Genomic DNA, 12,965 nt, shown 5'->3' with positions numbered 1-12,965 from the left:
GAATGTGACATTCCACGTTGCCATTATATCACCAAAAAAATAGCAATGGGGAAATCATAATGATGGGATGAGGGATCAGAAGAGAAAAGAAAGGGACATCAGCCAGAAGTCAAGAAAGAATAAGGGATGACTAAGCCAACAATGAAGTTTAGAAGAAAACAGATTGTTTTGCCAGTAGTTACAGCAGTGGATCTTGCCCAGTTTGCCCTCTTTTCTTCATCCATCGCCCTTCCTCCCTGGCCCTTCCCACAGCTCCTGACAGACATTTTCCACATTCTGTGGTAATGAAGGCGATCTAAGTGCAAATGTCTGTCACAGGTCTGCACAATGCCAGTATTGTTCTAACTACAGGACACATAGTTCAGTAGTGCAAAGCCAACTCTGATCCCATCTTGTACAGAATCTCCTCGCAACTGCAGATGGTATCCTCACCTTATTTATTTTAAAGTGTATGTAGCTGCATTTTAAAATTCCAACTAAAATGTTGAAAGGAGGCACAAATAGGAAGTGCATCTTTCTGCATCGCTTTATAGTATTCAGTGTAAAATGGCTTCTCTAGCTCTGCGTATACTTGTGAAAGCAAGCTAGGAACTACTGAGATTTGTATTTTTAAATGGTAACAATATGGACAAACTATATTCATAATGCACAAAACCTATTCACTAACATGAGAAGACTCGCTGATTCTGATGAAATTATTAACCAATACAGCCAACAGAACATGGTTTACAAACACTCAACAATATACTCCCCTGCTTAAGAGCTAAACTTTTCAGCTAATTGAACTGGAAAGTAAAACAAAACATATTTTTTAATTAGTCCTACTGCTTCCAATACAACCCAAAAAGGAACATATCAAGATCATGTGTTATGAACACATGCTGTTAACCTCCAAGAGATCTTTCAGTACCCTTATGAGGTAAGAATTAACATTTTTAAATCTCTTCTTGGTAGCACAGCGTTCAGTTTCTTCAGGTAATTATAAATCCCAGACTCCTTAATTCAAGCAAGTATAAACTAGGGGGTTTTTTGCTTTCCCTTCAGTAAGTATAATAATAAGTATTCCATTGAAACAATTATTTTCTTTTCCAAAACTATTACTAATGGTAAGAGAATGCAGCTTTCATGATTTCTTTCTAAAGGAAAAAAAAAAAGAAAAAAAGGCTTTTGAAATTTTACTTGCATTATCCAGCAAATTCAAGTTGTTACTTTAAAAAAAAAAATAATAATGATAAAACTAGGTAGGACTCCATTTGGGTAATGCTGACCAATCAAATATTTTGGTGGGGAGTCAAAAGTATGTAACACCTAGGAGAAGGGACATAGGAATACCTCCACAATAGTTCAGGTCTCTCTTTTTAATCTTGATAGAGAATTGTGACTGAAAATAAAAAGTGGCAAAATCCTGCTTGCTATTTCTTCTAATTTTGTGAGCCATTGTTTTCAAGTTCACACACAATAAACTTCTCGAGTTGTAAACAATGGTGAAATCTTTTAAAAAGTCTATTTGTGAACCGATTAAAAATAACAAGATGTAAAACAGACTTTTGGAAATATGTGAAATTCTTTACCTTGTCAATTAGTCCAGCAGCACTTGGAGATGAACAAAGACTAAACCTAAGTAATATTGTGACAGGGGAATTGTATTTGATTTTTCTGTGCCCCTCTGAGAAAATGTGTATTGAAACATGTTAATATGTAATTTGTTTGGAAAATACAGCACTGTTTTTTTGTTATTAGGACATTCTGAAGTCATATCTGTTGAGTTATATTTTAAGAGTCCACTGCAGAAGCATACAGAGAAATTACAGATGTACAAACTGGGGTTTTTTTTGTTTGTTTAAAATGGGTTCCCTCTGAAATATTTTGTTAAATCAATAAAACATATGGGCCAGACTACAGTTGTATACATATACAGAAGGGAAAAGATGGAAAAAGGAACATGTCTTGCTTTGCATTTCAATTTGCAGACCAAATGTGCTCATGGTAAGGTTTATGCTGATTTGAAGTGCTTGCTGCTTTTCAAGATCAAAAGCATCTAGAAATTCAAAGCCTATACAATACATTAAATATGTCTTCATAGACAAAACTATTCGTGCTCCAACAAGTATTTATCTTTGTTTCCCCCATTTATGTTTATTTTACATGCTCTAATAAGGTAGAGTTATATTTTAGTAATTGTGTAATACGTGCTTGCATTATGCAGAACTGTAAAAATACAGTTGTAACTCACTTTATCCTTTCTCATTCCTGGCAACAGAGTCTTACAGTAATGAAAATAAATCAAATACTTGAAGGGTCATTGCATGTATGTAGCTCACCACTAAATTCCTGGATCCCTCTGAAACTCTGGAGAAAAAAAATCTTATTTACATATTGTATGTACCTTGCTGTTGGATTTTGTGCAGGGCACTGAGAAATTCCTGCAGGGAATATTGGCAATGCCTCATTCCATTGCTGCTAATGGGAAGGTGACACTTGGGTTAGATGGAAGATGAAAACACAAACCAACCCTGCCTGACTTATCTTTCTGCGGTTTGTGATTTTCATTGCACTTAGACTACACAGCAATGAAATGCAAAATTCTGAAACAGGTATTATTAAGAAATATTTTCAGATTAACTTTGAACAAAGAGAAGATACCTGCTACCACTCCAGACATAAATAATTGGAAGAGGACTACCTAGATTATTTGTGAGAGAAGAACTTGTTTAAATAACTACATTTATAAAGCATTGTTTACCCCAGGGAACCTTCTACATCATGAATGTCAGAGGAAATTCTAGAAGGTCATATATCTCAGCTCTATGAAGCAGTTGTCCTCACTGACAGTGGATGTTTTGAATAAATAAGGCCTCATCCTGCTCTGTGGCAGGCTTATCTAATGTTGACTGATTTATAAAGGCCACTGTCTACACAAAAAAAGAGTAAAGAATGTATGTTTTATGGTGAAGACGACATTAAAAAAAATTTGTTCTCATCTTTTCTCTCTTAGTCCTAAAGCAAAATGTTAAAACATTTCAACAAATGTTAAATAATTTTACAAAGGTCTAGCCTGCCTATTGCTTTGTGGGTTTTTTGGAGTGTGTTGTTTCTCCAGCATGAGCACAGAATGAATCACGTCCACAGCTTCCCTTAAAGGACAGACTCAATGAATCAAGTACCAAATGCCACATGCACCTAAGTTAGTCACATTCAGAACTGAAGTTCCATTTCTTAGTGAAACTTTGTTAAGATTGTTTGTTAACAAACACCATTTTCCATTCAATTTCTCCAAAATATCCTCTTTGGCATATTCTTGTCTCTTTAGATATGCTTATTTATGGAACAACTACACAAACTCACCCTTCACCTAGTAACAGACTGCAACATATGTGATGCCGCATTTACTTCCTATTCTAAGCATCAGGAAATAGAGTGGCATGTCTGCTGTATTTATGCAGTCACGCTGGGGCACTGCTATGCTCACGCTTGAGTCTCACTCCCCACTCAGCCACATGGCGTTGCACACTTGGGATCTGAGAAATGGTCCTTCTGGGGGAGGAACATAAAGGAGAGCTTGGAGGTTGCTCACAAAAACAATATAAAATGCAGCCTCAAACACCATCACATTGCAACTGCATGAACAAGGCTGTATGCTGTTCGTTCCTGGGTGCTGCTGAAATTGTAGCAACAGCATGAACAAATCACGCCTCCAGTCCTCGGAAGTTTTACACACGGTATTCACACAATCTACTTGACACATGGAGGCATCACAGTATGCAGATGTGTACATACTAAGAATGAGGATACATATTTGCAGAATTAGACCCTTTAGTGAACGCAGGGATTTTTTTGTTTTTGAAAAAATATATTTCAAACAAGTATCTCCACATTTCATTGGTATTCAAAAATTACTTCTTTTTTTCTTTGCAAAACTGATAGTTTTTAAATGATGTAGTGTTACTTTGGATATGTCAAAACTATCTCAGTGGTAATAGCATTTTTTTCCTCTCACTGTATTGAACAAAAAGCGTTCACCACATTTGCATTATTCAGTTTACCCTTCAGTTTCAGACGCAATTATTTCATCATGTCTGTATAACCCAGTGTTCGGCACATATGCATTCGGCACATATGCACTTATGTATTGAATTGTTCCAGGAAATCAAGTTTCTTATTGCCTTGTTCCAGGAACTTGGGTTTCTTATTGCCTTACAACATCAGCTGAGCTTGTTGTACAAGAAGGTACTTAACACTTTAAAAAAGGTTTTTCTATGATCTCATTACTGTGTGTACTGTGTTATGTGGTAATGGAAACCTCATCAATTACAGGCTGTTCAGTTATATCCTGTGTAATGCAGGGTCACCCTATAGAGCATACATATAATTACAGACAAGAGGTCTATTCTCTTCCATATAAGCACAAACCCAAATTAATTTTGAGTCAGACTTGGCAGGATTTCAATTTTCTGCTGCCCATGTTTGCTAAAAAGAATGAGATTAATGAATAAAATGATTTTATAAGGGCGCTGACTTACATCCTAAAAATGTTGACTCACTATGGCATGCATTCTATGGCCCATTTTCCACATGGAAATCTCCTCTCTGCGAAGCCTTGCCTCCTCTTCTCCTCGTCTGGAGCTCAGCCCCTGTTCTGGGGCTGCTAGAGCTCGCTCAGTGCCCACTAGGTCATGTGCCTAGTTTTTCAATTGATTCCAGAGGTTGATCTACTGGCCCCAGCATACTTGATTATGCGAAGAAGTAACAGTAAGAAATTATTAGATGGATAGTCTGCAAATAATTTCATTACATCATGTTGTGCCTGGCTGTTTGGCTATGGTCTTACGGTCTCTCAGCTTTGTATTTGTACTTATTTCCTGTGGGAACTTTCATATATCACATTGCCTGAAGTCAGCCCTTGCTCTGATCTGTCACCTCTACGTTGCTGTTTGACTCTAACCTGGTCAGGAGAGAATGCAGGACAGAAGACCCTGGTTTAGGGCTATCGGTGGCAATAAAATGGGATGGACTCAGGCTGTCACTTCTCAGTAATTTTAACTGAATTCCACCAACAGCTGGAAGTGCTCAGCTTTTCTAAAACCTATGCTGAGATTACGCTGTACGAGCTACTCGAAAATAACGGTAAGCAGCTTTACTGAACACAGGAAGAGGCAAATCAGTGAATTTTGCTATTGATTTAAATGGGAGCAGAACTGGACCAATTCTCTAGCTGAATTTTAAATGCTTGGTATTAAACGTTTTTGAATTGCCAGACTACTATCTTTCAATGTATAACCCACACATCAGATACCTTCACCTATTCACAAGAACCATTTATTGATAATTAGTCCTCTGATAACCTGTACACTCCTACGATTAATGCAAAAGCAGGGACAGGGAAGAATTATCAAGTGCTTTTAGAAAGCTGTTAGGATAAAGGAAGCTCTTGTGTAAGTTTCCTTTTAAGTCTTGCATATCTGAATAACCCGTGCTGCTGCTGCATTATGTGAATATTTCTAGTATTTCCAGGTAACCTGAGGAATCTATGCACAAAACTGGGGATAGTGGGGAGCAGAGTGGGTGGAGTGGTCATATCAATTCATACCTATTATTCTCTGTTTTATCAACAGTTTGGTATCAGGGGTGTCAAGTATCAGAAGAGAAAAAAGCAGCCAACCTTGTAGAACTGTACAGAAATTAAGACCTATTCTAGCAGATGATTTCCTACAACTGCTCACATGGAAGCTGTCAGGTATGCAGGCACAGATTTGATAACTTTGGTCAGGAGCGTCATTCCACGGACTTCCACGGGACTGCAGTCAATAGGTACTACCTTTGTGCATAAGAGGTACAAACTAGATACTTAATACAAGTATTGAAAATGTTTTACACAAGGGAGAAATGCTATGTCCTTCAGCTGGAGCCAGTTCACCCACTGTAATGTCACCTTAATGGATTTTTTTCTCTACTGATCTAGAAAGACCAAAGCAAGCCTTTGATATAAAAATGCAGGCCTTCTTAATCAGAGATTACTAACTTTAAATCCTGCAGTAGTGCTGCAGGAGTATAACTCACACAGTTTACTAATATTTATTTTTTTCTCAACATTTTAGGACAATTCTTTTCTGAAAAGTTGGATACTGTAATTTCAGAATTGAAGTGGCACATAATTCCCAGATCCAAAGAGACCTTTCGAGGTTTCCAGCAATCTATTTGCTCATTTTCCTAATGAAGCAAACATAATTTTTTCTCTGCCTTTAATTTACAATTCAATTGTGAATGACTTTTCCACAGTTTTTTACAGCAGAGACAAAACTTTTTAAGGCATCCAAATGCGCTAAGAACATCTCATATTTGGTACCTTTTTTAAGCTGTATCAGCTATACCAGAGTATTAAGCCTTTGTGTCTTGTTCATAAAGGTGTGAAGGTGAAGTTCACCCTTAAGGCATTGTGCAGTTCCATTTTAGGCACCCTTGTAATCTTAACTGTTAATTTAAGTGTAATGTCCAAAAGAGTCAAGGGTCTCAAAACCACAGTCTGTCCTGTCCAACATAACTATTGCTTTGGCTTTGCTCTTCCCAGTAACACCTGACCGATGGTGAGAAACGTGACAGAGGTAGAAGTCACAGATGAGCTTCCAACAAGTGTAATCAAGGTAGTCAAGCAGATAGGAGTGATTTTATACATGGCACCTGTAAGTGCCACAGCCAAAGGAAAAACCGCAACAGCTCACACAGTTCAAACACAAGAAGAAACCATACAGTGGAGACACTCATAAATGCTCTAGCCTAGACAGAAGCTGCAAGCAAACTGCAAAGCATACATCCTGGAAAAAACAAAATCTATGAGTTCCATTATTTCTTAGAAAAGAGTCCCTCTTACTTACGGTGAAACTATTATCAATGTCTCAAATGGAAGCCAAACCAAGTCCCTAGTTTGTCAATTCCAACAAAAGCAGCATTTCCTGTAGCATTAACGGACCTCAGATCACAGTGCAAGCTAATTTACAGTTATTAAAACAAATTAAGGCTCATTCTCCTTATATAATTACAGAAGTAATAACCATAATGTAAAAATAAAAACGTTCAGGAGTGAATCTGTACATGTGGATCATTCAATTAAAGCTGCCCCCTATTTTGGGAGGGAATCATTATGCCAATTGCTTTTTTCTTCTTGACGCTTCTTTTATAATTCTAGTTACTTCCAAACCTTTTTTCCCTGTGTAGCTCCCCTCTTCCCCGCTCCCACCTCCCGCTTAGTACCATTTTGCGACCTCAAGCACAAACCTACCCTACACAGGCAAAGGAAGTTCACTATGTGCGATTCCTGCTGGCCCACACACCTAGGGGAGACAAATGAAATCAGAATACATGAATAAGTACCAGGCTGAAAGCTTTGCCTGAAGTGTTTTGCAAGATTCATCATACTCATCTGTTCTCTTCCTCCTGTGCTGATCAGCAGAACCACTCCTCTTCCAGGCTAGAGGGGAAGAAGTTGAAAAAAAAAAAAAAAAAAGCAAAAAAAAAAAAGCTTAGGTCAGGGAAAATGAAATATTGCTGCTACTGTGATGACAGAAAGTGTTTACTAGGCAATGAAGGAAGCCTTAACCAGCTAGGCTGAGCATGCTTTTAACTGGTCCTTCCAAAGGATAAAAGCAACCAACTTGTCATGACAGCAAGAAATCTTCAGACAATTTAAAAATGGCCATAATGAGGTTGGTTTCAGGTTAACGTCTTGTGCATGTTTTCAAATATTTTGAAAAGAAATTAAACGCTTGCCTGACAGTTATTAAACTAATGCATATACATACACCCAGAAGAAACCTCAGAAAGAACAATCTGTGTGCTTATATCCACAAAGTGCAACAGATGTGATAGCACAGTTACCGTGTTGCTGCAGGAATCCCAGCAGAGTATTCTTGAACTTTGTGAGCGATGAAAATACTAACTGTAATGTTGCAATAATAAATTCATCACAGATGAGCAGAACTAAAATGAACAGAGGTAATACCAAACACCGTAGGACCTGCTTCTCCTTAGCACTGGAGCTCTTTTGTTCTTATAAACAAAAGCTTAAATCAGTAACATTGCATTTTGCACCTTTTCAACAGTTTGAAGGCTAATAAAGGAAGGCCACTGTTCACTGCAGATACGTAGGAACCTGCAAGGAACGCAGAAAGCGCACTCTCGCCTTTTCTTACAGACTCTAGTCACAAGGCGAGGTGGTGGAAATACTGATGCGCTTACCCAGAAACCTCATTAACACTTCACAGCCAAAAAAAATTAGAAAGGAAAAAAGATCTTACGGGGAGGTGAACCTACAGACTCACACTACAAATTGCCAAATAAAGGCTGTGCAGAGTTGGTCTTTGCACAATATGAACAGAACAGATTAGAAACAGCGGCAAATTAAAAAATTGTGACTAAGCCAAACTAACAACTGAACAATATGAGACAAAGAAGCGAAACTGACAGCCATCCTGGTAGAAAAAGGGAATCAGAGATGCTCAGGTCACGCAGAGCTCCACAGCGGCTGGGGATAAGCAGATTACTATTCAGAGCACATGGGGCTGGGATAAAGCGACACCCTCGAAGACATTTCTCTTCGAGGCATTTGTTTCCAGCCCCTTTGTCTCCCGCAGACGCGCCTGGGGCTCGCTCCCCCCGTCCCTCTGCCCCCCGAGCCGCCGTGCGGGTCCGCTGTGCCCCTCTTGCCCCGCGGCTGCGCGCCAGCCCTGGGCCAGGCTTTGCCCAGGCTCCTTCTGCTCTCGGGGGGGGGGGGGGGGGGGGGTCGGAACCCCCCGCCGCGGGGCCGGGGCAGAGAAGGTGGCCGGTCGGGGAGCCCCGAGTGCGAGAGGGAAGCGGGGTGGGGGGAGCCCGCGGGGCTGCGACGGGCCCGGGAGGGACCCCCCGAGGGCGGGCGGCGCGGGGGATGCGCGCCCCCTCCCCTCCCCGAGCCCCGCCGGGGCGGCCGCTGCCGGAGCCGGAGGCCGGGCGCTCGGGGTGCTGCGGCAGGTAGGGCGCCCGGCCCCCGCAGGCCGGGGAGCGGGGGGGAGGGCGGCCGGGGTGTGCGGCGGGGGGGATTAGCGGGACGCCGCGGCCCCGCCTCCCCCCCTCGCATCCCGGGCGCGGTGCGAGGGGGAGATGGACCCAAGCCGGCGGGACTGGCACCATGACATTCGCCGGCTTCGTGGTGGCGCTGGTGCTAGGGACGCTCCCCGCAGCCCGCGGGCTGGGGCATCTCCCCGCCAGCCTCCCGGCTGCCCGCCACCCGCAGCCCCCCGCCCCCGGCCCGCCGCCACCCCCCGCCGGGGGCTTCGCCGCGGCCCAGTGCCCCTGCCCGCCGCCGGCCGCCCTCCCGCGGCGGGGCCGCCGCAGCTCCTGCGCCCTGCCCGGCGGCGGCGGGGGGCGGCCCGGGGGTGGCCGGGGCCGGGCGGAGCGGGGCCGCGCCGACTGCGGACGAGGTGAGCGGGGCGGGAGCGCCGGGCGGCCGCGGAGGGGGCGAGCCCGGGGCGGCGGGACGCGGCGGGGCAGGGGGACGGGGGACGCGGCGGGGCGGCAGCCCCAGCCGGGCGGCGGCGACAGGGGACGGGGCACGGCCACCCGCTGCCCAGCGGCCGCAACACCTTTCCTGAGAGGAGAGGGGTGGCGCTTGGCATCAGCAGCTGCACTGGCAGGACCTGGGTCCCGCCCGGCCCGGTTCCGACGCTGTGTAACACCGGGGGAGCGGCGTTACGGAGCCGCGCCGCGAGTGCTCGGGCAGGCTGCGGGCAAGGCTGGCATCCCCCTTCTAACCGGGCGCGCCGCTCTGGGAAGCGCTTGCTCTGCAGGAGGAATGCCAAAGGATGCCTGGCTCTAACCGCGAACTGCTCTCACATACCTCGTTCTTCCTCCCCCCCCCCATCGCGGCGGGATCAGGGGGTGTGCGAGGCGGCGCGGGTGCTGCAGGCCAGCTGTGGAGCCAGCCGGGGAGCTGTGCCTCCCCCCATTCCCAGCCAAACTCCCAGTGACTTCACTGGAAGTTTTCAGCGCGCAAGGACTGAACAGCAATTTCAGCATTCAGCCCTGGCGCAGCTGATCAGCTTTACAGTTCATCAGTATCAGCATTAAATATATTTCTGCACAGCCTGGTTTGGAGTGACTTCACGTTTTCTCCTGCATCGCTCTGGTGTTATCTCCCACCTAAATAAGAATTATGGCCAATCTCTATCTATACTAAAAATGAACGAGCATAATTCTTGCAAGGACAATAAAAATTCCCTTCTTTGGTGCCCTTCTTTTTACATATTTTGTAGTATCGCACAGTCAGCAAGGAAGTTGAACATTATTATTAATTTTGTTCTTGTGGAAGTTGGTTTTGTGTTGGTGTGTTTTTAAATTTACTTTCAGATCTCTGAAGGGGGTTGTTACCTTTCTCTTCCAACAGTAGCCCTAGAACGTGTGTAAAAAAAAGATAACTTGAAGAATGTGATTATTATACATATTGCTATAAAATATGTATAGAGCATGTGGTGGCACCAAGGTCCATATTGATCATTTATGCATTAAAAAAAATACAGCTTCCAGAGCTGTGTTCCAAGTCAAGCATTGTACTCCTTCAAGAAGATAGAATGATGTTATGCATCACAGATGTTTCCTGGGAAAGAATACCAGGCAGCTGATGCCACAGGGGAGAAAAGAGATAACTAGACGCAGATGAAAATAAAAAATAAATCCAAAATACTTGACGCCCTTTAACTGGTCTCAGTTTGAGAAAGGTTCCCACAGTTGCTTCTTTGATTTAGCCCATCACATCTATAGCTTTTTTCAGAATTCTTCAGTCTGGTTCCCAAAATACTTTGTAAAGATTTGCTCTATATGGTACAGAAAAAAAGAACACAGCATTTTACTGCTGAGAACCCAGTCTTGCCCTAACTAAATTCCAGAATCCCCTGTATGTTCAGCACAGATGTGGTTTAAGTAAAAAACCCACCAAAAATACTGCATGGTTTGGATTTCGCTGTCTTTCAGGAGGCTGCTTTTTTCCCCCAGAAAAAGGAAATCCAGGTTGTCCCCTGTTAAGGAGGACATAGCTACTGAACAATAGCCAATACTTTCTAACTGAAAGGTCATCTGCTTCTGTTGGCCTCAGTGGAAAACTCCCAGTGACATCAACAGGGCAAGCATCTGTCCAAACGCCTTCGTGGAGGGGGTGTGAAAGAATTAAGAGTGTGAGACGGCTTAAGGTACAACATGGAAATAAATCTAGCCATTTGCCCAGAAATAACCATTACTGTAACATTCATCCTGAAGTATGTTCCTTTCTTACAAGAAGCAAAGAAATGCAAGTGAAGCAATGTTATGATGCAGTTTATAGCTAAAGAAGGACAGATTGTTCAGAGAGAATCTGTCTGCATCTGTTGCTTTAGTACATGTGCTAAGGAAGCCCATATTCCATTGTTAGGCACCTGCAATAACTATATACAATACCATGTTCAGAGCCTTAACTGTAAATCTCCTGGCTTTTCCAGTTTAAATATTAAGACCTACCTGCAATGTTAATTGGCTAAACTTTGTGCACGTGTATATATTAAACTGCTTTATATTTAAACATTAATGATAAGAATTTAAACCAAAAAAAAGGTGCATCTTTGCAGTTATACTATGCAGTACCAGTCTAAAATCAGGTTTATAATACTAGATTTTGGTGTTTCATTTCCCTCCTCCTAAAATGAGAGACATTTGGGTATTATTATTTATTCATGCCTTGAAAGCAAGTACGCCAAACACAAATATATCTAAATTATCATGATTAACCAAGGAAATCATAGAGAAAAACAAATGAGTACGAGTACTCTGTATACAGAGCCAGTGTAAGTCCAGCAGAATGTAGTATTTTAGTTATTGCTAGTAATAACTTACCTGTAATGTACTCACGCTTCAAAAATGAGGCCTGCCTCAGTACCTAGAAGCAACTGCTGCCACACAAAGTTATTGTGGCATGTAGTTGCAGTATTCTCATGCTGTGTTGTTACATATCCAATTTAAAGCTCTTTTAGTGAAGTGGGTTAACTATTTTTCTGTATTTTTTTCTGTATTTTACCAAAGGGAAACAATACAAGAGAGGCTAAGTGTCTTTGCCAGAGCTCACACTACCCATCAGTGGCAGAACTGGAAATAAATACACGTCTCCAGAATGGCCAGATTATGGAGTCTTTCCATTTAAATTGCTTTTATCACTACTTCCACTAATTCCAGTGGAACAATGCTTCACTAAAATCTTGAGAGAGAAGAATCAAGCCTCAGGCTCGTAATCTAAACACTAGATTATTCTCCCTACTTAACTACAGTCCAGGCAGTTGACGGCAAGTCTTTTGGGTTTGGGTTTTTTTTGTTAATAGCATAGGGTTAACAAAAAAATACGATGAAAAAATTAAACATGAATGCCCAGATTTTCCTTGTAAGAAGCAGTTCTTCTGGAACCATTCTTACTACATCTGCACAGCGTGAGACCCCTCAGTTTCTACAGCTATGTACCTCATAAGACAACTGCAGTCCTTTAGAGCCTGTTACATTCCTAACATCTCAGTTGTTTATTTTTTCAGAGCCTTAAACCATTGATCGTTGACATGGTCAATCTCACTGCTGCAGAGGAACCAATTCAGCACATTACACACTCAATATATACAATATTTATGAAACTTCTCATATAAAGATCCTTGAGTATGCTACACTTCTATCTGTTAAACTTCTCAAGATAGTTCTTAAAAAGTTTTGATGGATGCACCCTTTTTTCAAGGTTAAAGTATCAGGGGAAAATAATTATCATTTTAGACTAAGAGCAGTCCTCAGCAAAGTTATGGACAACAGCATTTATTGATCACAGCGAGCACCACCCATAGTTTTGCTGAAGTCAACAGGATTCATTTCTTTGATTTTAGCCAGATCTAATCCTGGAAGAAAAGTTTCCATTTATTTGAACCGGTGTTAGATTTGACCTATAC

The 12,965-nt window shown here is 42.4% G+C and overlaps 2 protein-coding genes across 2 annotated transcripts in view; one reads left to right on the top strand and one right to left on the bottom strand.

Moving 5' to 3' along the window:
* Positions 1 to 12,965, bottom strand: part of METTL14 (methyltransferase like 14) — a 65,662-nt gene that overhangs the window by 45,351 nt on the left and 7,346 nt on the right. Inside the window, exon 4 of the mRNA XM_037394374.1 lies at positions 7,274 to 7,462. Coding sequence (XP_037250271.1) covers positions 7,274 to 7,414 — 141 coding nt within the window. The 5' untranslated portion in view covers positions 7,415 to 7,462. The remainder of the gene's footprint in view (positions 1 to 7,273; positions 7,463 to 12,965) is intronic.
* Positions 9,016 to 12,965, top strand: part of PRSS12 (serine protease 12) — a 48,679-nt gene continuing 44,729 nt past the window's right edge. The window contains exon 1 of the mRNA XM_037394341.1: positions 9,016 to 9,446. Coding sequence (XP_037250238.1) covers positions 9,155 to 9,446 — 292 coding nt within the window. The 5' untranslated portion in view covers positions 9,016 to 9,154. The remainder of the gene's footprint in view (positions 9,447 to 12,965) is intronic.

This window comes from Falco rusticolus, chromosome 1 (genome assembly GCF_015220075.1).
Source record: "Falco rusticolus isolate bFalRus1 chromosome 1, bFalRus1.pri, whole genome shotgun sequence".
Classification (NCBI taxonomy): Eukaryota; Metazoa; Chordata; class Aves; order Falconiformes; family Falconidae; genus Falco; species Falco rusticolus.
Note: the sequence above shows the minus strand (reverse complement) of the source record. Positions and strands in the feature narration are given on the sequence as shown.